We start from the raw sequence: 25,756 nt of genomic DNA, 5'->3' as shown, positions 1-25,756 counted from the left end.
TTGCCTGGCATGGGGGCTTCTTAGTGGCACCCCCTCCCAAGTCAAAGCCCATCTTGGGGGGCCTTGCTCTCGGCTTCTCTAAGTCAGCCACACCCCATGCATTTCAGCCCCTCTGTTCTGGACAATATGCCCCCCCCCCCAATCACAGCACATGCTGTCTGAGGCCTAGTGGCCCCTTCTCTACCCTGTTGATGTCACTCAGCTTCCAGCTGACAGCAGCTACCACTTCAAGTGGATTCAGGGCTTTGGGGTCTAGTGCCTGCCTCTGCTGCTTCTTGGGGGGCTTCTGAGCTCCCCTCCCCTGCTGCTCACTCACTGACCCCCAACGGGGGCTCTAGGCGTCTGGTGGATGATGCCTGTGTCCTGCCGACAGGGGAGGGGCCTGGTGCATTGGCACTAGTGGGTGTGTCCAGAGGCAGAGAGGTGGGGGTCCGGTGCCCGAGGGGCTGTGAGAGAGGTAGACATGAGGTGAGGTGTGCAAGGTGGACACATGGCCCACAGGGGAGTGTGTATATGTGTGAGAGAGAGCGAGGGAGTGTGCTGGGGGGGAGAGGATAGTACTAGCTCACTAGAGCACAGGGAAGGAGGAGGGAGGAGGAGTGGAAGAGACAGACAGTGGGGGCAGGGTGGGCGTGCGGCATGGCAGGCTGGCTGCATCCCCCCCCCGCGTCCCCCATTAGAAGCTGGGGTGACCCATGCGATGCGTCCACACTTAATGTAAGGCATTTAGACTTCAGAAAGAAGAAAACACCAACCGGATTCTAGATGTAGATGTTGAAGATGGAGGGAGAGGCGGGCGGGAGTTTTGGGGAGGCGAGTCAGCGTTTTTGTTTTTTGTTTTTTGTTTTGTTTTGTTTCAGGTTGATTTGTAACCAGTGCCCCCAAAAAACAAAAAAAGTAACCAATGGGTTTTGGGGGTGCGGGGTGGCAGTGGGTGGGGTTGAGTCATTGGTGTATGGACACAGACCACGCACGGATGAGGGATGAGGGCATAGTGCATTTTGATTGCATGAGTTTTTTTTTTTTTTTTTTTTCAGACGGAGTTGTGCCAACAACAGTTTAAAGAGCAGGCATGGAAGGAAGACAAGACAGAAACACAGTCATTATCGACCGCGCACAGGCCAAAGCCCACCTCCCCTACCCGTCTGCCTTCCCGGCCTCTGATTGGCTCAGTGCCAACCTCAGATCTGGTGGCCTTACCTGGGAGGCAGACAGGGACTGTGGGGGACCCCACACAGCCCGGGGCTCAGCCCCAGGGCACCCCTGCCCAGCTCCCCCCATTCCTTTCCTGATGGCCATGCATGAATATTTGTGGCAACAATAACAATAGCAATAATAATAATTCTATTAGTAGCAAAGTACATCACTGTTTTATTGTATTTTTTAAATTTGTTTTTGTCTGTCGTGAGGCTTGAACTCTGGCCTGGGTGCTATCCGAGTTCTTCAGCTCAAGGCTAGCACTCTACCGCTTGGGTCACAGAGTCACTTCTGGTGTCTCATTGGCGATAAGAGTTTCATGAACTTTTTGTGCCCAGGCTGGCTTTGAACCCTGATCCTCAGATCTTAGCTTCCTGGGTAGCTGGGGTGACGGATGTGAGCCACCAGCTCACTATTGTGTGTGTGTGTGGAGGGGGTTCTGGAGCTTGAACTCAGGGCCTAGGTGCTGTCCCGGAGCGTCTCTGCTTTAGGCTGGGACTCCATTACTTGAGCCATGGTGCCATTTCGGGCTTTGTGGTGGTGCACTGACGTTTAAGCCCATCTCATAGACTTCTGTGCCTGGACTGGCTTCCGACTGCGATCCTCAGATCTCAGCTTCCTGCACAGCGGGGATTTCAAGCTGTCTGGAGTTGCTGGTTGTCCAGCAGGGCTTTGTGAGCTATAGCATCTGCCATTATATTATTACTATTACCACTGGTTTTTTTGTTTTGTTTTGTTTTTGACCAGTCCTGGCTTGAACTCAGGGCCTGAGCACTGTCCTTGGGCTTTTTCTCAAGCCTAGAACTCTACCACTTGAGCCATAGCACCACTTCTGGCGTTTTTCTATGTATGTGATACCAAGGACTTGAACTCGGGTCTTCATGCATGCTAGGCAAGCACTCTACCAGGAGGCCAAACTCCCGGTCCTACTATTACCACTGTTGTTACTATTTTTTCTGTCATGGCGCCAGGCCTCTGCTCTACACCATACAGTTATTATTGTTATTATGGTTATTATTATTTCTACTGTTATTAGGATACCACTGACCACCCCCCCATCCTCCTGGCAGAGCCCCAAGAGCCCCCCCTCCCCCTCCCTCCTCCCCATTTCCCCAGTCAGGACTCACTCGCAATGGCCAAAAACAGGGTGTGGCCAAAACCACAGCATCCTAACTTTTCCACAACCTTGAGAGCCTCCCCGACCCCATGCTGGGTGTGGTGAGTCCCAGGGGTTCCCTGACACCTCGAGTGTCGTTCTGTCCCGGGGGGGGCACGTCCTGAGGACCTGTGATCCCCCTGCCCACACTGCATCATTTGCAGGAACTCAGCTTTGGGGCCTTTACATATCTGTCAACTCCCACAATGCACGTGTGCTCATTAGCTATTCATAAATCATGACTTATTCATGACCCTCATGGTGTATTAATAAGCCCCATAATTTACTCCTGATGCCACCGTCAGGGGGCATGGCATCCCCACATCTGGGTTTTGGGGGGCCCCCCCGTCCTCCCCTCCTGTCCCTGGATGGGCCTGGCTGAGCAGTGCCTCTGAAGAATCCCAGGTCTGCACCTCTTCACCCCCTTTCCCACCTACCCAGGCCCCAAGTTGCCCCAGAGAGAAGCAGCCGGCTGGAGACTCACCCCAAACTCAGTGACCAGGATGTCTGTAATGCTGCCCAGAACGGTCACAAAGTCGAAGATGTTCCAGGCATCGCGGAAGTAATTCTAGAAGGGAGGCCACAGGACAGATGTCAATGGACGCCTCTGTGCCCTGCCCCGTGCCCACTCCTGCTTAGCATGTGCTCCCACGGACCCCTCAAAAGCTTTCTCCCTCCTCACCTGGTTCCAGGGCCTTGTCTCCCCTCTGCTGGGGAAAGAGGGAGCCCTCTCCACCCCCGCCAGGCATCACCGGATATCTCCCATTTTCTGTACGGTGACCCAAGCTCAGAGAGCAAAGCTACTCACCTGTCTTGAGGCCAGTAATAGAAAGACAGGGAGTCGGGATTTGAACACAGGACTGTACAGTGCTTTAGGACATTTCATTAAACCCCAGACTCTGGACTCAGATTCCCTGTTCCAGTAGCTGGAGGGCTGTGTGGCTAGGGGTAAGTGGCTTAACCTCTTTGTGCCAGTTTCCTGACAATAACCCACTGCAGGGTGTGGGTTTTGGGGGGTAGTTCCTCTCTGGGATCCTCTGAACCCTGTATGATCCTCCAGGAGCCCCTGAGTGCCCCTCTGCTGAGCTGGAGAAACATCTTTGTGGATAAAAGCTATTGTACTGAGATGGTGGGGTCATTTGTCACAGCAGCTCACAGTGCTCCAAGCTGACTGATACACCGTCCTCACTCCAGTCTCTGCTGGGCGCTGGCTTAGGAGGAGGGATGCACAGATACAGCTGGACAGCCAAAGCCCCAGGGCCCTGGGGCCCCCCAGCTCTCTTCACCCTCTCCTGCCTCAAGACAGACGGATGTGGCCCCAGCACTGTAACAATGACCAGGACTTGGGGACTGGTCTCTGAGGTCATCTCCTGGGGTGCTTCTTTTAACTCTAACCCAGTGCCTTTGTCTTAGCTCCCTGCGATCTCCTATTCAACTTGAGGCCTTTCATCCTTTGCTCTCAGGGCCTCAGGAAGCAGCCTGTGATTGACAGGATGGGGGAGGGATCAAGCCCCCCCCTCCCCAGCTTCCTCCTCCCAGATGGGTGTGCTCTCTGCTGCCACCTGGAGGTCAGTAGCGGCTTTGCACTTTGAGCTCACAGGCTGCCCCTCCTCCCCTCTCCTGGGCTCAGATCCTCAGATCTGCTTCTGAGGAATTCAAAATGGACACAAGCCTCTAAGATGTTCACCACACACCTCAAGTGACAGAACTAAAAGGTTCTCTAGCATGAGGATCTAGAGGCAAGGGAGATTCAGGGCGGATTCCTGCAGGACTGGCAGGGAGGAGGGAGACAGAGCCTTGGTTCTGGGCAGAAGAATTCACCCAGTGGGTGACTGTTTCAGATGGAAAGAAATGCATGGCCCCAGCACATCTAAACCCCCGTGGTCGGGTGAGTGAAGGGATGGAGTGGTGGCTCATGCCTATAATTTTAGCTACTCAGGAGGCTGAGCTCTGAGTGTGACAGTTCAAATCCAGCCTGGGCAGAAAAGTCTGGGGGACTCTTATCTTCAATTAACCCCCCCCAAAAAACGTGACTCAAGTGGTAGACAGTCAGCCTTGAGCAAAACCACCCAGGGATCCCACCCAGGCTCTGAATTCAAGGCCCAAGATCAGCACAAAATAAGATCAGGTATTTTGCCAGGTGCTGGTGGCCCCCGCCTGTAATCATAACTCAAGAAGTCTAAGAATTGTGGTTGGAAGCCATCTAACTTCTTCCACATATCTTGCTCATCCTTTATTTTCTATACTGGTTCTATGTCTTGAATTCGGGGCTTGGGTGTTGTTCCTGAGCTTCTTTACCTCTTGTACCACAGCTTTACTTCTGGATCTTTTTTTTGGGGGGTGGGTCAGTTGTGGGGCTTGAACTCTGGGCCTGGGCGCTGCCTCTGAGCTCTTCAGCTCAAGGCTACCGCCCTACCCCTTGAGCTACAGCGCCACTTCCGGTTTTCTAGAGGTGAATTGGAGATGACAGTTTCACGGTCTTTTGTGCCCAGGCTGGCTTTGAACCTTGATCCTAACCCTCTCCCCTGACTCACCCCTCCAGCCCCATGTTGGTGCTTACCAAAATCCCAAAGGCCATGACTTTCAGCACACACTCCAGGGAGAAGAGGGAGGTGAAGACGATGTTGAAAACTTTCAGGGCGTTCTCGTAAGCTGTGGAGGCGCCATCAAACTAGAGAAGAATGGGAGGAGGAGAGGGAGGTCAGCACGCTGGGCCAGGGGCTGGTCAGGAAGCCCTGCAGCCATCTTTCCTGAGGTCCCAGGCAAATGTCAGTAAACCCTAGGTCTGGCCTGCCTCGTGCACACAGCCTTCCTGGGGGCCGGGATTATAGGAGTGAGCCACTGTGTCTGGCTTAGATCTCTGCCCCCCACCCCTCTCCCACCCCAATTCTTGCTGGCTTATTGCACTGGACCTGGGCAAGGTGGGAGCTATTTCCAGCGTCTAAGAAAATCACTTCATTTCTTCAATAATGCCCCCCTCCCCCCAGCACAGTCACTGTTCTCCTGGCTCCCTGTGAAATCGTCTTCTGATTTTAATCAGAATGGAGCCCAGGTCCAGGGCCTAATTACTCACTTGCTCTGATCTGGGTATAGTTTGTGTCTTTCATAGGCCCTGGGTTAAAGGCTTATTTTACTAGTGCTGAGGCCTGTGTGTGTGTGTGTGTGTGTGTGTGTGTGTGAGCTCAGGGCTTGGGGTGCTGTTCCTGGGTTTTTTTACTCAAGGTTAGTCCTCTACCACTTGTACCACTTGCAGCCACAGCTCCACTTTTGGCTTTTTAGTGGTTCCTCGGAAGTAAAGAGTCTCTTGGACTTTTACTACCTGAGATGGGTTTCCAACGACCATCCTCAGATCTCAGCCTCCTGAGTAGCTAGGATTACAGGGACGGGCTAGAGGCGGGACCCAGTGCAAGGAAATTAGGTCTGGGGACATAGCCTTCTCCTTCTGCAGAGCCTTTGCTGGACTATATGGCCTTTGTTCCTTAAGTCACCTTAACTTCTTTTCTTTACGAAGCTGTCTTGTCTCAGGTGTTTCATTATAGTAACGGGAAAATAAGGTCAGAGTAGAGGAAACGTTATGACAGCTGGACGGAGGAAGGAATAAATTCCTAGGGGCCTCTCACCCTAGATGTGGGACACTGGGACAAGTCCAGGCCCTCTGGCTCCCCTTTGCTTTTTCTTCTTTCCCTTTTTTTTTTTTTTGCCAGTCCTGGGCCTTGAACCCAGGGCCGAAGCACTGTCCTTGGACTTTCTCAAGGTTAGAGCTCTACCACTTGAGCCACAGCACCACTTCCAGCTTTTTTCTATGTATGTGGTACTGAGGAATCGAACCCAGGTCTTTGTGCATGCTAGGCAAGCATTCTACCACTAGGCCAAACTCCTGGCCCCTTTCCCTTCTTTCTTTTTTTCCTTCTTTTTTTTTTTTTTTTTTGGTATGTCATGGGACTTGAACTCTGGGCCTGGGCGCTGTCCCTGAGCTCTTCAGCTCGAGGCTAGCATTCTACCACTCTGAGCCATAGTGCCACTTCTGGTTTTCTGGTGGTTCCTTGGAGATAAGAATCCCACCACCTTTCCTGCCTGGATTAGCTCTGAACTGTGGTCCTCAGATCTCAGCCTCCTGAGTCCCTAGAACTAAAGCTGTGAGCCACCAGTTCCAGGTTCCCTCTGGTTTTTCTATGTCATGAAGAAACACAGGAGCTGGAGACTTAAATGGCCAAGCACAATGCCCTGTGCAGTTGTGGAGATCCTGCCTCAAAGGACAACTGACTGTAATAAAAGATGTTTCGGGACAATCTGGGTCTTTTGAGTACAGATGTCCAGAGAAGCCAGAAGCAGAGCTGTGGTCCGTGTGGCAGAGCGACAGCCTCAAGCAGAAAAGCTTAAAGACAGCACCCAGGCCTCGAGTTCAAGTCCCAATTAGGAAAGAAAAATGAAGGAAAAGACTGCATTCATTGAGGGTTTCTAAAATTACAAACCAAGTACAACGACTGCCTGAGCTTTCTCACGGAATCCTCACCCTCAGCACACATTTCATGGACAGGGGAGGAGACTGAGGCCCGGGGGAGTCACCGGGCTGGACTCAAGGACTCGAATCCGGGACCTCAAACTTCACAGCTGAAAAGTTCATTCACCCAGGAGGCTCCCAAAGGCCCCCCTCGCTTCCTCCATCCACCCTCCTGGAGGCTTTGCCCCCCCTGCCACTCAGCCCTTGCCAAACTCTGGATCTCTGGATGCCCGGAGCTCTAGTGTCATCCAACAGCGACATCCAGGAGAAGCCTGCGAAGAGCCAGCTGGGGGAGGTCAGGGAAGGCTTCCTGGAGGAAGCGTCCTGTGGCCCGGCTGAGGGAGGAGCTGGCTGGGCAGAGCGGGTGGGAAGGGCGTGCGGGCCGCTCACCTTCATCATCAGAACGATGGTGTTGAGGGCGATCATGGCCATGATGGTGTACTCGAAGGGTGGGGACACCACGAACTGCCACATCCGGTACTGGAAACTCTGCTTGTTCTGCGGCATGTGCCGCGTGAGGGGCTTGGCGCTGATGGCAAAGTCGATGCAGGCTCTCTGTGGAGAGAGGCGGGCGTGAGGGGGGAGAGGCCGGCCACACACCCGGCCCAGCTCAGCTTCTCACCCCTGCCCTCCACAAACTCCTTTCCTAGGCAGCCAATGGGGGGTCACGCCTGTCCTCCCGCACCCCAGGAGGCTGAGCGGGACGCCAGCCCGGGCAGGAAAGGCCTATGAGACCCTTTGTTTTTTCATTGATCGTGGAACTTGACTTCTGGGCCTGGGCGCTGTCCCTGAGCGCTTCAGCTCAAGGCTACCACCCTACTCTTGAGCCACAGTCCCACTTCTGGTTTTCTAGTGGTTCACTGGAGAGAAGAGTCTCATGGACTTTAGTGCCCAGGCTGGCTTTGAACCACCAGCTGAGATCTCAGGAAGCGTTGGGATGACAGGCGTGAGCCACTGTGCCCGAGCCCCATGAGACTCAGCTCCACCGAACCACAAAAACCAGAGCTGTCGCTGGGTACCATCGCTTTGTGTCTGTGTTTAGCTAGAATCCCACCTCGAGGAGAGGAGCTGGGACTCCATACGCCTCCCATCCCACACTGCTGGACGAGTGGAAATGAGAGTCACACAGACATTGCTGTGCTTAGGCTGGCTTTGAACCACGATCCTTAGATCTCAAGTTGTGGAGAAGCGAGAATGACAGATGTGAGGCGCTGGCTCTCAGGTGTTTAGTTTTTGTTTCTTTTCAAAACCAACCATGTAGCTCAGGGCTGGCCTTGAACTGAAGTTCCCCTACATTAGCCTGCCAAATACCACGACTGCGGGTGTGTGCTGCCTCACTGGGCAAGGCCGACCCGCTTTCCACTTGTATTTTGCTGTCCGTCTCATGAAGAGGTGACATACCATGGGATCTGCATCTCTAATGACTCAAAAAAGCCAGACATGGTGCTTTGGCTCAAGTGGTAGAGGGCTAGCCTTGAGCAAAAAGAAACTCAGGGACAGTGCTCCCAGCCCTGAGTTCAAACCCCAGGACTGGCATCAAAAAAAAAAAGGAGCAAAACCCAGCCCTTTTGTGGCTCTAGGGGATGCTCGTTACCGCAGCACACCTGGTGTGACTGACTGATACATGCCACATGGTGAGGGAAGGCGCATGACTGTGCCTGTGTGTGAAGATGGGGTGGGCCACAGCTGGGCGTCGGTACCTCGTTTTTCTCCAGGCTGTACTCTTCCATCATCTTATCCCCCTGTTCCTGGAAAGTGATGATAATCAAGGCCACGAAGATGTTGACGAAGAAGAAGGGGAAGACCACGAAATAGACCACGTAGAAGATGGACATTTCCATGCGGTACCCGGGGCTGGGGCCCTGGTTCTCAAATGTGGCATCCACGGAGTGCTTGAGGACCCTGGGAGGAGGTTGGGGACAGGAATGGACAGAAGAATGGAGAGGACACGGAAATGACACAAAAGTTACCATTACTGGTAAGTACAAAGGCCTGTGGTACTCGTGCTAAGTATAGGGTTAGTGATACATAGACTAAGTATCCAGTACTTGTTCCAAGTGCCAGATTGGATCGTGGTCATGCTAAGTATTTTGTACTTGTGCTGAGTACCAGGTTTGGCAGTACTGATGCATTGAATACTTCTGCTAAGGACTGAGGGTAGCAGTAATGATACTAAGTGCTATGTACTCAGTGCTCAGTGCTAAGTACCAGGGCTTGTGGCTGTGATGCTCCAGCAATATGCCTAAGATGTTAGTGACTTTTGCAGCCAGCCTCTTGGGGAAGCTGCTTCTGGCTCCATCTTGCATATAGGGAAACTGAGGTATACAAACTGCAGGGGTTTTCAAATCAGAAGAGAGTGGCGCAAAGACTCTCTGGCTACAATACTTAAAAAGCCCACTGGGGGGGGGGGCAGGAGTTTTATCTAGTGGTAGAGTGCTCGCCTTGCATGCACAAAGGCCTGGGTTCCATTCCTCCATACCACATACATAGAAAAAAGCTGGAAGTGGCGCTGAGGCTCAAGTGGTAGAGCTCTGGCCTGAGAAAAATTCCAAGGACAGTGCTCAGGCCCTGAGCTCAAGGACCACAACTGGCAAAAAAAAAAAAAACCCACCAGGAAGAAAATGGCACAATTGTAAATGATGATGACACAGCCCTGGCCTGTCCCTCACATTTGAGGAGACCTGTGCTAGGTGCCAGCAGGGGGCAAGTGGGGTCCCCAGAAGTTCCCTGCCTTTGCCACAAGGAGGCCCTGTGAGGCCTGATTTCCACACCACCAGGTCGCCATCCCTAGAGGCCGCTGCCGCTTTGTGGCAAGCAGTGCTGGGATGTGAACTCCGGACCAAGCTTTGCACTTGCTGGGCAGGCGTCCCATGGCTTGAGCCACAGCCTCGGCCCGTTTTGGTGTCGTTTTTTGGATAAGGTCTCAAGTTTCTGCTGGGGAAGGCTTGGATGGCTCTTTTCCCACCTTCACCTCTGTGCAGCTGGAACTAACAGCTGTGCTTTTACCACGCTCAGCATTATTTATTTTGTTTTTGCCAGTTGTGGGGCTTGAACTCGGGGCCTGAGCACTGTCCTTGGACTTTTTTTTCCCCCTCAGGGCTAGAGTGCTACCCCTTCGTGCATGCTCGGCAAGCACTCTACCGCTAGGCCAAACTCGCGGCTCTCGGCATTATTTTACTGCACATCTTTGTGATGCTGAGCACGCCCTGCCACTGTCCATCACCCAGTCAACCTCTCTCCTAAGCCACGGCCATCTCTACAGAGCCACACTGTCACAGAGCCGTGCCCAAGGCCGAGCCACACCCACCAGACAGACACGCCCCCACGGGCACGGCATCCTATCACAGAGACACGTGCCCGCCAGGCCACGCCCCCACGGGCACGGCATCCTATCACAGAGACACGTGCCCGCCAGGCCACGCCCCCACGGGCGCGGCATCCTATCACAGAGACAGGTGCCCGCCAGGCCACGCCCCCACAGATGCGGCATCCTATCACAGAGACACATCCCCGCCAGGCCACGCCCCCACGGGAGCGGCACCCTATCACAGAGACACGCGCCCGCCAGGCCACGCCCACACCTGGAGCTCCATCCTATCATCCATATTGTGCCATTATAGCCCCGCCCCGTCCACTGAGCCCGTCTACACCGGTGCTGCGAGGAGCTGGGTCCCTTGAGCAGCCACACCCTCCATACAATCACCCTCTCACGGAGCCACGCCCTCTCCAGGCCTAACCCGCTGGCCCAGCCTGGCCCCCTGCCACGGAGCTGCCCACCAGCCTCAAGCCCGTCCTGGGGAACCATCCCGTCACACCCTCGCCGCTGGGATCTGGAGCCAACAGCTGCCTGGGCTGCGCCCTGCGACCCTCATTTCCCCCTCCCACTTCCCCCCGCTCCCTACCTGTCGGCCACGCCCACCACGCATGACCACGCCTCTTCCAACCACACACGGCCCCGCCCACCCCGGGACCACACCTCTGGAGGATGGACACGCCCCTCCGGCGCCGGCCCCGCCCCTCCCCGGCCCCGCCCCTCCCCGCCCCGGCCACGCCCCCGCTCACTGCGGCCAGCCTTCCCCGGTGGACACGGTGAAGAGGGTGAGCAGCGCCCACAGCACGTTGTCGTAGTGGAACTCGTACTTGCGCCACTCCCGGTCCCGGGCCTTCACCTCGTTCTTCTCGTACAGGAGGTACTTGCCCCTGCGGGATGCGAACGTGAGGCCCGGGCGCCCTGGGCCCCCTCCGGGGCGCCCGAAACCCGCCGGGCCCTGTGTCCCCCAGGCCTCCTGCGCCTGCCCCCGGGTCCCCTGAGCTGCCAGGCTGGGCGCAGCTGACCCGTTTCTGGGGTGAAGGATCTCTAGCCATTTCTATCGTCTACACCTCCTTTCCACTACCGCAAAAATGGGGAAGGACAGCCCACTGGCCTTGATCTACAAAGACAAAAGCGTCGGACCTGGGCAGCCAGGGCGCACGCCGGCCATCCGGCCACCCCGGGGGCTGAGATCTGAGGATCCCGGTTCAAAACCAGCCCGGGCACTGAAGGCCGTGAGGCTCTCATCTCCAATGAGCCACCAAAAGCCAGAAACAGAACTGTGGCTGAAGTGGTAGAGACAGCCTTGAGCAAAAAAACAAAACAAAAACAACACACACACAAACCCAAAAAACGAACCAAAAAGCTCAGGGACAGCACCCAGGTTCTGAATTCAAAACCAACACACACACAAATAATTAGAGCGGTAGAGAGAGCTGGGCAATTGTGGGGCAATTATTGTCGAGAAACCCTGCTTTATCATGTTTTTATTTCTTTTGGAGACAGGGTCATGAAATATAGGTAGCCTAGGATGGTCTAGAACTCACAATCCTCCTGCCTCAGCCATCGAGGGCTGAGATTACAGGCTTGGGCGACCACACCCGCCTACCCTCCGAATCTCACAGCAGTGGGGGTGGAGTTGCTTGTGCATCTCAACTCCAGAACCATTTCATTTGCTTTTCCCAGCTTCAATCCCACCGTGAGTATGCAAGCAGCTGAGCTGTTGTTGAGGGCTCCCGCCAGGGCCTCCCTCTACTGTCCCCCCATACACAGAGCCCCTCTTACCACGTGAGAACTCACCGACAATCTTTCTCAAACTCCTTGGACTCGTCGGTGCAGTGGAAAAACTTCCCTTTGAACAGCTGCACGGCCACGACGGCGAAAATGAACATGAACAGCATGTACACAATGAGGATGTTGAAGACGTTCTTAAGCGAGTTCACCACGCAGTCGAACACAGCCTGTGGGCAATGGGGAAGGGTGGGGGGACAGCATGAGACACCCCAGACCCCCACACCCACCGGGTCTGTGCGCCAGGCAGCCCACAGCCACGGGAAGCCCTGGCATCTTTGCTGAATGGACTTTCCTGTGTCCCCTGACCCAGACGGCTGAAGGTTCGTATATATCTCATCCATCATTTAGAGATGAGGGCCGCAGCCAAGGTTCTTGAGGCGAACCCCATGCACACTGGACACCCCCACTGTCACCATCATTTTGGGGTGACAGGTGAGTCCCTCACGAAGGGCTCCTGACTCCATCGGAGAGAGAGAAGCTTTGGAGTCAGATTCAGTCGTGTTTTTAGTTTGTCAATCCTGGGGCTTGAACTCAGGGCCTGGGTGTTGTCCCTGAGTTTTTTCACGCAACACTGTGCTCTACCACTTGAGCCACAGTTGTGCAAATGGCCTTTTGGTGGTTGGTTGGAGCAAAGAGTCTCCTGGATTTTCTTGCCTGGGTTGGCTTTGAACCATGATCCTCAGATCTCAAACTCCTGAGAGGCTGGATAACAGGCATGAGCCACCCACATATTTTTTTTCTTTTTTGCCAGTCCTGGGCTTGAACTCAGGGCTTGAACACTGTCTTTGGGCTTTCTCAAGGCTAGAGCTCTACCACTTGAGCCACAGCACCACTTTAAGCTTTTTCTATGTATGTGGTACCAAGGAATCTCGAACCTAGGTCCTTGTGCATGCTAGGCAAGCACTCTACTACGAGGCCATGCTCCCAGGCCACTGGCTGGCTTTTATTTTTATTTTTATTTTTTGCCAGTCCTGGGCTTGAGCTCAACCCCTGAGCACTGTCCTTGGACTTTCTCAAGGCTAGAGCTCTACCACTTGAGCCTCAGCGCCACTTCCAGCTTTTTCTATGTATGTGGTACCAGGGAATCTCGAACCCAGGTCCTTGTGCATGCTAGGCAAGCACTCTACTACTAGGCCATGCTCCCAGGCCACTGGCTGGCTTTTATTCTTTGGGGATTTGAACTCAAGTCCTGAGGCTTGCTAGCTGCAAACTACACCACTGAACCATGCCTCCAGCCTTTCTGTTTTGTATCTGAGATAGAGTCACACTTCCGGCCCATGCTGGCCTGGACCACGATCCTCCTGTTTATCCTTTCCTCGGAGCTGGGATGACAGTCTCCTGTCACTCCACCCAGCTCAGGGTCCACAAGCTGCCTCGGAAATGTTTGCCTAGGCTGGCTTTGAACTGAGATCCTCCCTAGGCCAGCCTCTAATACAGAATCACAGGCTAAAACCTGGTTGCCCTCCCTCCCTCCCCACTTCTCCCTCTCTGAACAGCAGCTTCAGAAATGATGTCCTTGAGCCTAAGGCTCAGGGAATCGAGAGATTTTCAGTTCAGCCTGCCTCACTACCATCTGCAGATCAGGACTCAAAGCCGGCCTGGGTAGGAAAGTCGGTGAGGCTCTTATCTCCAATTAATCACCCGAAAACCAGAAGTGGCTCCAGGGGGAGGGTGGTAGAATTCACACTATGAGCCCAGGCTTTGGCTTTGACCTTCCAATTGTCCCGCCTCTGCTTTCCCAGTGCAGGGGCTGCAACAGGCCCCACCACGCCTGCTCGGATCTTGAGCAGAGCTCAGCCGGCTGGGCGGCTCCCCTGGCCCATCTCACCTTGAGCTTCGGCAAGCGCTTGATGGTCTTTAGGGGACGGAGCACCCGGAGAACGCGGAGGGATTTGATGGTGTTTATGTCCTTTCCTTTGCTGTTGCCTCTGTGGGAGATGTTGGGGTGGGAAGAGAAAACGTGGAGATGAGGTTGGAGAATGGTGGGGTGGGAGCTGGTGACACACCCCAGTCTTTTCCTTCTAGAGATGGGGCCGTTTGGGTTCAAGAGCCAGTGAGTTTTTGTATTTTTGGTGCAGGTTCTGGGCGGCATCCCTGAGTATTTTCCCCTCAAGGTTGGCGTTCTGCCACTTGAGCCACAGCACCACTTCTGTTTTTTTGCTGGCTCAATGGAGATCAGAGTCTCTTGGACTTTCCTATCCAGGCTGGCTTCGAACCTTGATCCTTGGATCTCAGCCTCCTGAGTCACTGGTAGTCGGGGGTTAAGTTGCAGCCTGGCTGGCCGCCCCCCTCCCCGATTCTTGTGAGGATCTGGTGTGGAGGAGTGAGGACCTTTGGTCCCTTTGAAGAGAGCTTTCCTCCTTCTAGAACCATCTTGGAAGGTGCCCCTCCCGGGAGTCCAGGGACCGGAAATGACCACAGCCAAGGTCAGTGCCCCTTTCTCTATGCCTGGCTTTGTGACAGCGGTACAAAGGGTTCAGCTGGGGGAACCCTGCCCCTCCTGGAACAGCATGGCCTCCCACCACCCTGACTTTCAGTGGCCATCCCCGCCCCCCCCCACCTCCAACCCCAAGCAAACCTCAGGGCCACCGGTTCAAGGTGCTCAGGCCCCACCTCCCAGTGCCCTCCCTGGCCACCCCCCCCCCCCCGCCACTGCTTCTGGCTTCCTGGACTGTGCATGCTTCTCTCATCAGGGTGGGGTGTGTATGGGGCAGAGGGGAGGCTCTCGGGGGGTGCACCCCACTCTGTGTGCTTGGGGCTAGAAATGATCAGAATGATTGAGGCAAAAGGTAGCCACAAGTCCTGTCCCCTGGGGATTGGATTCTGCATGTGCGCATGCGTGTGTGTGTGTACTCGAGTGCACATGTGCATTGTGTGTCCTGGGGCTTGAACTCAGGGCCTGTGTGCTATCCCTGGGCTTTGTTGCTCAAGGCTGTCACTCTACCACTTGTGCCACAGCCCCACGCCTCAGTTTTGTTCTGGTGTTTAATTGGGGGTGAAAAATCTCACGGGCTTTCCTGCCTGCGCTGGGCCTTGGAACTGCGATCCTCCTATCTCAGGCACCCCCTGAGCGGCTGGGATTACAGGCGTGAGCTACCGGTCTGGGGTCTCAGTCATTGGAATAAGTGACAGGACAGTGCCAAGAACACAAGGCCAGACAGATGCGGCCCAGAAAGCATGTGACTAGCAGCAGGAATGGAGGGAGAGAGAGAGAGAGAGAGAGAGAGAGAGAGAGAGAGAGAGAGAGAGAGAGAGAGAGAGAGAGAGAGAGAGAGAGAGAGAGAGAGAGACTTTACCGTGTGCTGCTCCTGGTCACGGGACGTGGCAGGGGAGACAGACGGTGAGTTTCCTCAGAGGAGAGAACACAGATCACACGTGCACGCACAGACACACGAATGTTTGGGCCCCGGCCCCCGCCACCCCCAGGCAGCAGACGGAAAATGGCCACGCTTGCAGCTGGACGCCCTTCTGTGTAGCCTCACCCCACCCCACCCCACCCCAGGCCCCAGCATCCACCAAGTACAAATTTCCAGGAGCAGGAGCGCTGGAGGCTGGCAGGGAGTACAGCCATACTTGGCATTCCTGGTGGCCGCCTAGAGCTGGTGAAACCCCTTCTTCCCTTTTCCCGCTGGACTCTGGAAGCCCCGCCCCCTGACCTGCCAATCTCAAAGGAGGTGACCGGCCAGGAGCCTGGGTTTGACTGAGAAATGTGTCTGTGGTGTTCTGATGCTCTGGAAACCACAGCTGTGACCTTTCTCTGTTCTGGTTTGGGGCTAGGTTTGAACTCAGGGCTCTGTGCTTGCTCCACAGGGGCTCGACTACATGGGTTACGTGCCCAGATCATTTTGTTATGGTGTTATTGGTTTTGCTCAGGGCTCAGTGCTGTCTTTGGGCTTTCTCAAGGCTAGCACTCTACTACTTGAGCCTCAGCACCACTTCCATGTATGCCATACTGAGGAATCGAACCTGGGTCTTCCTGCATGCTAGGCAAGCACCCTACCACTAGGCCACACTTCTGGCCTCTTATTATTTTCTAATCAAGCCTCACACTTACGAGCATGCTGGCCTCAGACTGCGATCTACCTATTGTACTTCCGCCACAGCTGGGATGGCAGGCGTGCACTATTGGGTCCAGCTACGGATTGAGATTGGGGTCGCCTGGCTTTTTCTGCCCAGGAATTGCTCTCTCCCCAATCTCAGCCATCCCTGCCTCCTCAGCCTCCTGAGTGACTGGGATTGCAGGTGTGAGCCATCGTGTCTGGCCAGTGATACATTTTTAGAACACACAGAATAGCTTATTCTGTGCTGGATTCCCTGCACCCCATTTTCTCTACATCCCCCCCAATCTAGCTGCGGGAGGTTTAGCTTCCCGCTCGGTGGACAGGTGATGGAGAAGCTTTCAATGACATTGATCTTGACTGATCAGAGGGTTTTGCTGTCACACGTGGCATCCCGTGACAGTCCCTGCCCTGCCCTGCTCTGAACCAACACAGCACCATTTTGCCTAGCAGGAAGCTGAAGCCCAGAGAGGGAAAGTGACTTTTCCAAGGGCACACAGCTAGCAAGCACCAGAGCTGGATTCAAACCCACATGTCATCTTGCACCCCAACCTCAGGGCTCACTGCAGATCAGGAAGAAACATCAATCAATCAAACAACTGCCTGTGCCCGTGGGGGGGGGGGATCCCCTCCACCCCCAGGACTTCCCAGCCTCAGGACTTCCCGACTGGTTTCCTGGAAATGTGGTTGGTGAGGATCAAGGCACTCAGCCAGCTGGTGTGCGGGCCTCAAGGGAGGACTGGCAGCACCAGGCGGGGGCAGGATCGTGGTCCACCAGCTGGTGACACGTCAGCCGCTGCCCGCCGCTCGGGCACCGCGTGATGTGTGGACTCATGGAGTGGCACGTTAATGATGGCACAGGGCGTGGCTCATGGTTAGTAGATGGAGGACACACACGTACTCACACGCGCGCGCGTGCACACACACACACAATCACCAAGGAGCAGGAGGTCTGAGAACGTTCTGGAAAGCTTGAAAGAGACTTTGGGGGGCCCATATTGCCTGGGGAGACGGGCAGGTGCTGTCCTGCTTTGGCCTCTAATGCTGTGACTGCAAGATTTTTTTTTTGCCAGTCCTGGGCTTGAACTCAGGGCCTGAGCACTGTCTTTGGGTTTTCTCAAGGCTAGAGCTCTACCACTTGAGCCACAGCACCACTTCTGGCTTTTTTTTTCTATGTATGTGGTACCGAGGAATTGAACCCGGGTCTTCCTGCATGCTAGGCAGGCACTCTACCACTAGGCCAAACTCCTGAGCTTTCTTTGCTCAGTTCTAGCACTCTGCTATTTAACCCACAGCTCCACTTCTGGCTTTCTGGAGAGAAGAGTCTCAGGGAATTTCCTGCCCAGACTGGCTTTGAACTGTGATCCTTAGATCTCAGCCTCCTGAGTAGCTGGGATGGACAGGTGTGAACCACGGCACCTCCCTCCCTCATTTCCTTCCTTCCTTTCTCCCTCCCTCCCTTCCTCCTTTCTTCCACTGGGCTTTGAACTCTGTGCTTGCAAAGCAGCTGTTCTACCACTCCAGCCATGTTCCCAGCTTTGTGTAGCAGCAGGGTCCCAGGATGGGCTTCATAGCTGCCACTGTAGGCCTGAGTCACCCTGTCATCTGTCATGTTGGGTGAGATGGGCGGTGGGGTTGCCGGTTTATGCCATGACCAACTTTGAACCTTGAGCTTGCTCAGTTCTCCACCCCTCCCCACCAAGCAGCCAGGATTCCAAGAGGAGAATGGGCTCTAACTGGAATCAGTGAGGTGAGTCTCACATTTGTTGTGAACTTTCACCTTCTTCCTGGGCTCAGGGGACAGAGCTGAACACCTGAAAGGAGTGGAGCTGGGCAGGATCTCAGAGCACCCCCTGCCCCGAACACGACATCCATAGGCTAACAGGACAAAAAGTGAAGACCTCAGGGGGCCAGAATGGCCCCGACACAGACATCGACAACCTGAGGCTTTCCTCAGGACCAAGAGTGGCAGGACTCCTTCCTTGGCTTTCTGGCAGTTTGGCTCTAAGGCATGCAGGTGTGGCTTGATCAAGGCACTCTGCTGGCTGTCCTGGGCCGTGGCTCTGTCCTCAGGGAGAAGTGCCAGGGCCACAAGACTTGGTACGGGGTGTGAGATCTGGGGTCTTCTCTTCTACCCCATTTATCACCATTTCAAGGTGCTCTGGGCCAGACACACGAGCCTGGCAAAACCTGCCAGTTCCCGTGACATCTACGCCTGCAGAAGCTTCCAGCGACCTGCAGACCCCGAAGCCCTCTCCTGGCATAGGAATTAAACTGGGGGATGGGGTGGAAGCCCCAAATGGAAGTTAAGGGCCCAGGGTAGCTTTTATAGCTGGTCCAAGGAGAGAACAGTTTAAACAGCTTGAGCAGGGAGTAGGGGCGTGGCCCAGTTAACAGGGCCTGGCTGTTATGGGCGTGAGCCAGTGGAAAAGGGGCGTGGATCAGCGTTAGGGGCCTGGCTAAGGGTTAGGGGCGTGGCCCGCTGGCAAGGAGGCGTGGCTATGCACTGTGGGCGGGGTCAACTTTTAGGGGTGTGACTTTGGTAAGGGGCGTGACTTGCCATTGGGAGGCATGGCTAAGTATTAGAGTCTGGTGAAGTGTTAGGGTGGGACTCAATGGAGAGGGGTGTGACTTGCTATCAGGAGGTGTGGCTGGGGGCGTGGCTAGAATGGCAGAGTATCTGCCTAGAAAACACCAGGACCTGAGTTCAAACCTTGGCACTGCTTCCTCCCTCCCCCAGAAAGGAGAATTTATGGTGACTTCAGAGAACCTAGACACACGTGGATCCGCCCACGATGGCACGGGTGCTGGGTTGTCAGGCTAGCTTTGAAGCATGTGAGCTCCTACAAAAGTGTGGGGGGAAGGTGGCCCCCCCCAGTGGTCAAACTCCTCTCAAGACACAGAGGTGGCACTGGGTGGGGGCCAGGTTTCCGCCTTGGCTCCTGAACCAGGGACACAGGGACACAGAAACAGGCCTGCCCTCATCCTGGGAGGACACAGACAGTGGCGTGGCAAAGTTTTAAGTGAACAGAGGAAGCAGAGAGACAGAGGAAGGAGGGAGGAAAGGGGAGACAGCAACAGGAAGTAGGAAGGGGGGACAGGGATGGAAGAGCCCCTGGGCGGTTCCCACCACCATCAACTCACTCCAGGCGAAGACAGTGCAGGGCTCTGGCTCTTTTTGGTTGTGCTTTGCCTGTGTGTTGGAGATAAGAGTCTCAGCATGTGGCCCAGAGGAGCCGTGAACTGTGATTCTCTGGCCCCTGCTGCCACAGGGCTGGGGTTCGGGTGTGAACGGCCATGCGTGGCCTGAAGTTTCTGTCTGTGTACCTTGTCCACTGATCTGAGGTTCAGTGTTTCTTACTGCACTTCCCCTATTAAGGAAACTGCTTGTCATACATCTGGACGCCTCTGCGCAGGCCTGTGAGGCCACAACGCCAATCCTCCTGCTTCTGTCTCCAGAATACCAGGGACGGCGGGTGTGTGCCAGCACACTCGGTGTCCCTTGCCTTTCCTACGTGTGGTGTCCTTGATTCCTGGGGTGAGAACTCAGGGCCTAGGCACTGTCCCTCGGCTTTTTATTTCGTTTATTATTTCTTTATTTTTGTTCAAGGCTACTCCTGTACCACTGGAGCCACAGCTCCGTCCTGATAGGGTCGCCAGCCCCCAACTCTACATCCTATTGCTTTCATTCAAGAGACCGCTTGGTATATTGGGGATCCTGGGTTCCGTTTCTAGGACTACACGGATGAAAAGAAAAAAGAGGGGTAGGGAGGAGGAGAAGAAAAGCAGACAAGGTGGACATGAAGGTGGAAGTCAGCCGAAGGCTGTGAATGAGTCTCCTCCATCGTAACTCATCACCTGCCCTGGGAGACAGCACACTACTGGGCTGGGCTGACCAGAATCGTCTAAGATTTTCCTCTCTGGGGATGCCCCCCAGCACAGTCAGGACTCCCCCCAAACTTTCTGGGCCAGGAGCTTCTTACAAATCTCAACTGCCTCGGTGGAGGGGTCTGCTGGGGACACACCCCGATGCCAGGCCCCCTGGGTCTCACCACTGGGCAGTGTGAGAGACGACGGGGGTGGCCAGTGCCCCGGGTGATACCCACAGGCCTGGTGGGCACAGGTGAGTGGTGTGGGGGGGGTTCTCAGACACACTCATTTTCAGATTGTCTTTTTAGGGGGACCATCCCCCTCAAAGAGACAGCGGCGAGCCGGGGAGGGATGAGATGGGGCGCTAGTCTACGGAAGCGGTGGTGAGCATGGCCGGCGGGTGGGATGGGGGCCACCGCTTCTCGGGTGATGGTGTCATGCAGATGCGCTCCCCCTGCGCCCCCCCCCCCCGCCGTGGAGGCCTCGAGGGGAGACTTACGTGAAGGCAAAGGCCACCAGGGCCCCACTGACCACTATGAAGTCCAGAATGTTCCACAGGTCACGGAAGTAGGCGCCCTGATGCAGGACGAGCCCCAGGTCGATCATCTGCGGGGGAGGGGGGTAGTGAGGAAGAGAACGGGGTGCTGAGTCCCTCGCCCCATCTGGGGGGGGCAGGGGCATCCCGCGTGGGGGAGGGACACTGGAAGCCGCTCCGGTTGACAGGCTCTGATCTGGGGGGGATCTGGGATCCCCTTTTGTTTGAACCCCAAGTCCACAATCCTGTGGGCTCTGCCTCCCATGAACCTGTCCACGCCCTGTTCCCCCCACACCTCCAGGTTGGACCCTTCCCTGGCCACCCGTGGTCACTTGGGGTCACCTCCTTCTGCAAGCCTAGTGAGGGAGTGAGGGGGGCCCCAGGGAGCCCGAAGGCGCTCACCTTGATGACCATCTCAAAGGTGAACACGCCCGTAAAGACATAGTCAAAATACCTCAGCACCTGAGAGGAGGTGGGGGGGGACACGGGGGTCATCAGCTTGCTCGGTCCCCCTCCCCTCCCCCAGCCCGGATGAGCAGTGACCTCGGTCTCCTCCCCACCCCCCAACCACTGGGTGAACCCAGCCTTCCCGGTCAGTACCAGGGTCCACTTCAAACCCAAGGCCCCAAGCCTCATGTGCAGCGGAGGGGGCCGTTACCAAGCACGACCAGCAGAGGACGCCAAGACCAGCGAGTCGGAGGCCTCCCACCTGCCTGGACTCTGCCTACCAGGTCAGCTGGTCCCCCCACCACCACTTAGGCCATGAGGCAAGACCCTGCCACAGGGCTTCTGCACTGGCTGTGCGTCTCCCTGGAAGGCCCCGAACCCTCCCTCCCCACTCTTCCTGTGTGCCTGAGTTCAAATACCACTTCCTCAGGGAGGCCTGTCCTCCGGGACAAATGATACATTCTAGTATCTACTATAATTCATCTCTACATCTCCACTTCTGGGGCCCTTGAAACCTCGCTAATCTGCACCCTCAGCTCCTGATCGGTTGTGCGTTATGCGTCACCTCCTTGCCCATCTCCCTAGGTCCCCCCGCCCCCAGGACCAGGACCCCCGCTGCCTTGGCATCTCCAGCTTATAACACAATCAATGCTCCGTGTGCACCTCACGAGGCTGAGCAGGCGGATCCTGAGCTTCAGGCCAGCCTGGGCTGCCCAGAGAGACCTCGTGGCAAACAAACAGAACAAGCACACAACCCCTCAGTGTGCCCGGGGAAGCCGCTTGAATTCCTTCCACCATTTCCATCGACTGCCTCAGTTTCCCCCTCTCTTAGGCCTTGGTGAGCGCTGCTCTCCAGGGTCGACCCCCCATCATTACCCTCCACCGGTGCCCTGGGGGCTCGGCCCCTGCCCACCCGCGGCCGAGCTTGCCAGGGCGGGGCTCACGTTGTTCCGGGGTGCGTTGGGCTGCACCGGGTCCTCGGCGGCCAGCGCGATGCTGCTCATGGCGATGACCACCAGGATGCACATCTCGAAGTAGCGCAGGTTCAAGATGTAATGGCACAGGCGGCGAAGGCTGTGCAGGGGCAGGGGGCGCGCAGACGCCGTCGGGCCCGGCTCCGAACCCTTTCCTTCCCCGTCCCCGCGCCCCCTGTTGTCCTGTGCCCTCCCCCCGCTCGCCCGGCAGCCCCCACACCATCAGGTCCCTCCAGTCAGGCGTTCTGGGTTTGAGGTCAGGGCCTGGCATTGCTAGGCAGACGCGCCACCTTGGAGCCACGCCCCGACGGCAGAACCACGCCCCTTCCAAGCCACACCCACCCCGCCAGCCCCGCCCACACGCGGAACCACACCCACAACCCAGAATCAAACTGCCCGCGAGGCCACGCCCACCGCGAGGCCACGCCCGCCGCGAGGCCACGCCCGCCACGGAGCCACGCCCCCACCTGAGCTCTTGGTGGTCCTGTGGCATGTTCTTTCCCTCCCTCCCTCCCTTCCTCCCTCCCTCTCCATGGTGCAGGGGCCCTGCTGGGGGCAGGACTCACGGGTTGGTGGTGGACAGGATGAACATGGAGCTGTAGGGGGGCATGGGCTTGGGGCCGTCCTCGTCCTCCTTTTCCTCCTCCTCCTCCTTCTTCTCCTCCTCCTTTTGGGACGGCGGGTCTGGGTTGGCATTTTTGTTCACTGTTGGCAAAGAAACAGCACAGGACTCCCTCCAACACTTCCCCAAAGCCTCCAGGCGTCGGTGCCAGCATGGCGCCTGGCTCCTCAGGAGAAGCAAGATGGCCACTGAGGGGGGACCCAGGCCCAGGGGAGCCACAGTTCAGAAGTGACAGAGCTGGGGCCACCTGGCTTCAAAGTGCCTCCTTCTGACCCCAACACATTCTAGAACCTCGATTCTGTGCACAGGACCTTTGCCCAAGACAGACACGTGGCTGCGGCCTGTTTTCCTTTTCTGCTACTGGGGCTTGAACTTGGGGCTCTACCTCTCACTCTACCACTTGAGCCACAGCTCCACTCTGGCTTTTGTGTGGTTTATGGCAGATCAGATTCTCACAGACCTCCCTGCCTCAGATCTCAGCTTCCTCAGTAGCTCGGATTACAGGCGTGAGCTACCTTGCCCAGCACATTAAGATTATTATTATTATTATTAGCCAGGCAATGGAAAAACCCAGATGCCCTACTGCAGATGAATGATACAGAAAATGTGGTATATATATATATATATATATATATATATATATATATATAATGGAATTCTACATAGCCAACAGACAAGATAAAATAATGGCATTCGCAGGGAAGTGGATGAATCTAGAGCGAATCATGTTGAGTGAGACAAGTCAAGACCAAAGAAACAAAATAGCCTTACTATGTGGCTATTAGATCCAAACAGTACAAGAGTGAGGACTCAATATTTGGGTACCCAATGCTATGGACATGACATTGGAAATATAAACACAACTACATAGACATAAAAATCTATGACTCTGTAGACATCATGTTTTATGACATAGATTAATATGTATCTATGACATACAAACCCTCGGCCTAATTTTAATTGTGTTCTAAAATCTAAGTGCCAGTGATTGTACATAGAGATTCCCTTCTTGAACACTTGTTTGTTAAACATGACGTTCGAAATATGATGTAAAAATCAACAATAAATTCTTTAAAAATATTATTATTATTATTATTATTATTATTATTGAGGCAGAGTCTTGCTATGTAGACTAAGCTGGTCTCAAATGTGTAAGCCGTCTATTTCTGCTCCCCAGTTCCTCTGTAAGGACCCGGGTTCCCCTCCAGTTGGAGGTGGCACCTCAGACTTTGTGAGGGTCAAATTCTTCATCCCTTAAATCTGGGCTCTGGCAGCTCGAGGCTGTCATCCCAGCTACTCAGGAGGCTGCGATTTGAGGATCAAGGTTCAAAGCCAGCCCGGACATTAAAGTCCATGAGACTCTTATCTCCAATTAACCACCAGAAAACCAGAAGTGGCGCTGAGGCTCCAGGGGTAGGACAGTAGCCTTGAGCTGAAGAGCTCAGAGAAAGCGCCCAGGCCCGGAGTTCAAGCCCCACGAACGCCACAAAAGACAGTTCTCATTCATCATCTCACCAAACATAATGGTGGGTGTAGGGAATCCCTGGGCGTTAGGAGAATGTCCCGATTTTCCAGAAGGGGAAACTGAGGCTTCCCCGGGGGCTGCGGGGTGGGAGGGAGGCCTCACCTTGGACCACCGTGTGGTTGAGCGTGGCTGGGCAGGTGGGCGGGATTTCCACGGTGGTGTGGTCAGGCTTCCTGGCAGTCTTGGCTGAGTTGTTCTGGCCGCTGCTGGGGTTGGTGATGATCAGGCTGTTCTCTGGGGTCTTGGGGGGGCCGGGGTTGGAGGGGTTCCCGGGGTTGTTGGGCAGGCGGCGGCTGGCGGTGCTCTGGGGGTTGGTGGTGGTGGTGGGTGGCGTGGGCCCGGGGCCAGGGTCCGCGTTATTCCCCATCTTGGCCGGGGTGTGGGGCCCGCAGCCGGGGTGACCAAGGCTCTCATGAGGACTGGTCGATTCCCCGGTGGCCAGTTTGTTATTCTTTATATTGTCGATGTCCTCAGCCAGCGGGGGGTCCTGGCGGCCCAGGTCCTGCTGGATTGGCCGGGTGGTCGATAGGTTGGGGCCAGATACTGGGACCCCAGAACCCTGGTTGTCTCTGAGGAAGTGGGGGGCGGGGACAAAGAAAGCGGTTGAGTCAAAATCAGAAAAGGACACCATTCCACCAGTTGTCATCAGTGGGCGTCTGGAAGTCAAACCTAACGCTGGAGTCCTGGCTTAAGGGCTTGCTTAGCACGTGCAAAGGTCCTGAGATCCACAAGCCAATCCACAAGTCTCCATAAATCCTCATTATCATTTTCCTGCCCATACTTAAGCTCGTCACCCTCCCAGGGCAGCTTGAGATTTGTCATAAGAGACATCACTGATACTATTCAATGGAGAAAAGAATTCCCTATCTGAGCCTACATTGCTCCCAGTCCTGAGCTCCTCGGGGTGTCCACGAGTCCCCATGAGCTGCCAGGCAGGTGGGGTACCACATGTCCTTTCCAGCATAAGCCAATTATAATTACACACACACACACAGCAGTGCTGACTGCCCCAGGAACCACGCCCAGTTGAGCCAAGTCCCTACCACAAGCCACACCCCTCCCTAAACCACGCCCCCCACCAAAGCCACACACAAACCCCTCATACCAACAAGCCAGGCCCAAACAAAGCCACGCCCCAAACCACTCTTCGTACTCGAGCCACACCCGCTCTGAAAACAGATTACAGGAGTAATCCTGGCACTCAGGAGGCTGAGCAGGAGGATGGTGAGTTCAAGGTCAGTCTGGGCTTACAACAATGAGATTCCTAGTTAAATTATTATTATTATTATTATCATTATTATTATTATTTTTAACTCAAGCCTCTTTCCTCACATACACACACACATAAAAAGGAAAAAAAAAGCCTCAGCCCTAATATATGCAAAAGAAGGCCATTCCAGTCAGCTCTGCCCATTAAATGTGGAGAACACATGCAACGGTAGGAGCCACGCAGCCCCCAGATAGCACAGGCCCGATTTCTCAGGCCCCCTTGGGAACCCACGATTCTACCTATCTACCTAAGAATTGAAAAGCCAAAGCGTCTGGTGTTCCCAACACCCCGTCCTCGTTTCCATTTTGTATTTTTACAAGGTCCTTTTATTTTTAGTCTGAAGTAGGTATGTAGGATGTTGGTATGAACTCTGCAGAGGGGAAAGAGTCACTTCCTGGGTTTATTTGAACCGAACAAGCAAATCTGTCAATTCAAAATGATAGGAGGCTGGAAAGGAAAAAAAAAAAAAGAGAAACCTAATACAATGTAACTTAAGA

At 55.0% G+C, this 25,756-nt stretch overlaps 1 protein-coding gene across 1 annotated transcript in view; it reads right to left on the bottom strand.

Moving 5' to 3' along the window:
- The window catches only part of Cacna1a (calcium voltage-gated channel subunit alpha1 A), a 123,890-nt gene that overhangs the window by 21,489 nt on the left and 76,645 nt on the right, over positions 1 to 25,756 (bottom strand). The window contains exons 22-33 of the mRNA XM_090336121.1: positions 24,092 to 24,558; positions 22,409 to 22,547; positions 21,813 to 21,942; positions 20,824 to 20,883; positions 20,386 to 20,492; positions 13,787 to 13,886; positions 11,965 to 12,125; positions 10,917 to 11,054; positions 8,555 to 8,756; positions 7,245 to 7,409; positions 4,914 to 5,024; positions 2,838 to 2,921 (exon numbers count right to left, since the gene is read on the bottom strand). Of these exons, the coding sequence (XP_090192247.1) occupies positions 2,838 to 2,921; positions 4,914 to 5,024; positions 7,245 to 7,409; positions 8,555 to 8,756; positions 10,917 to 11,054; positions 11,965 to 12,125; positions 13,787 to 13,886; positions 20,386 to 20,492; positions 20,824 to 20,883; positions 21,813 to 21,942; positions 22,409 to 22,547; positions 24,092 to 24,558 (1,864 nt within the window). The remainder of the gene's footprint in view (positions 1 to 2,837; positions 2,922 to 4,913; positions 5,025 to 7,244; positions 7,410 to 8,554; positions 8,757 to 10,916; positions 11,055 to 11,964; positions 12,126 to 13,786; positions 13,887 to 20,385; positions 20,493 to 20,823; positions 20,884 to 21,812; positions 21,943 to 22,408; positions 22,548 to 24,091; positions 24,559 to 25,756) is intronic.

This window comes from Megascapheus bottae, chromosome 1 (assembly GCF_031878675.1).
Source record: "Megascapheus bottae isolate mThoBot1 chromosome 1, mThoBot2.hap1, whole genome shotgun sequence".
Lineage (NCBI taxonomy): Eukaryota > Metazoa > Chordata > Mammalia > Rodentia > Geomyidae > Megascapheus > Megascapheus bottae.
Note: the sequence above shows the minus strand (reverse complement) of the source record. Positions and strands in the feature narration are given on the sequence as shown.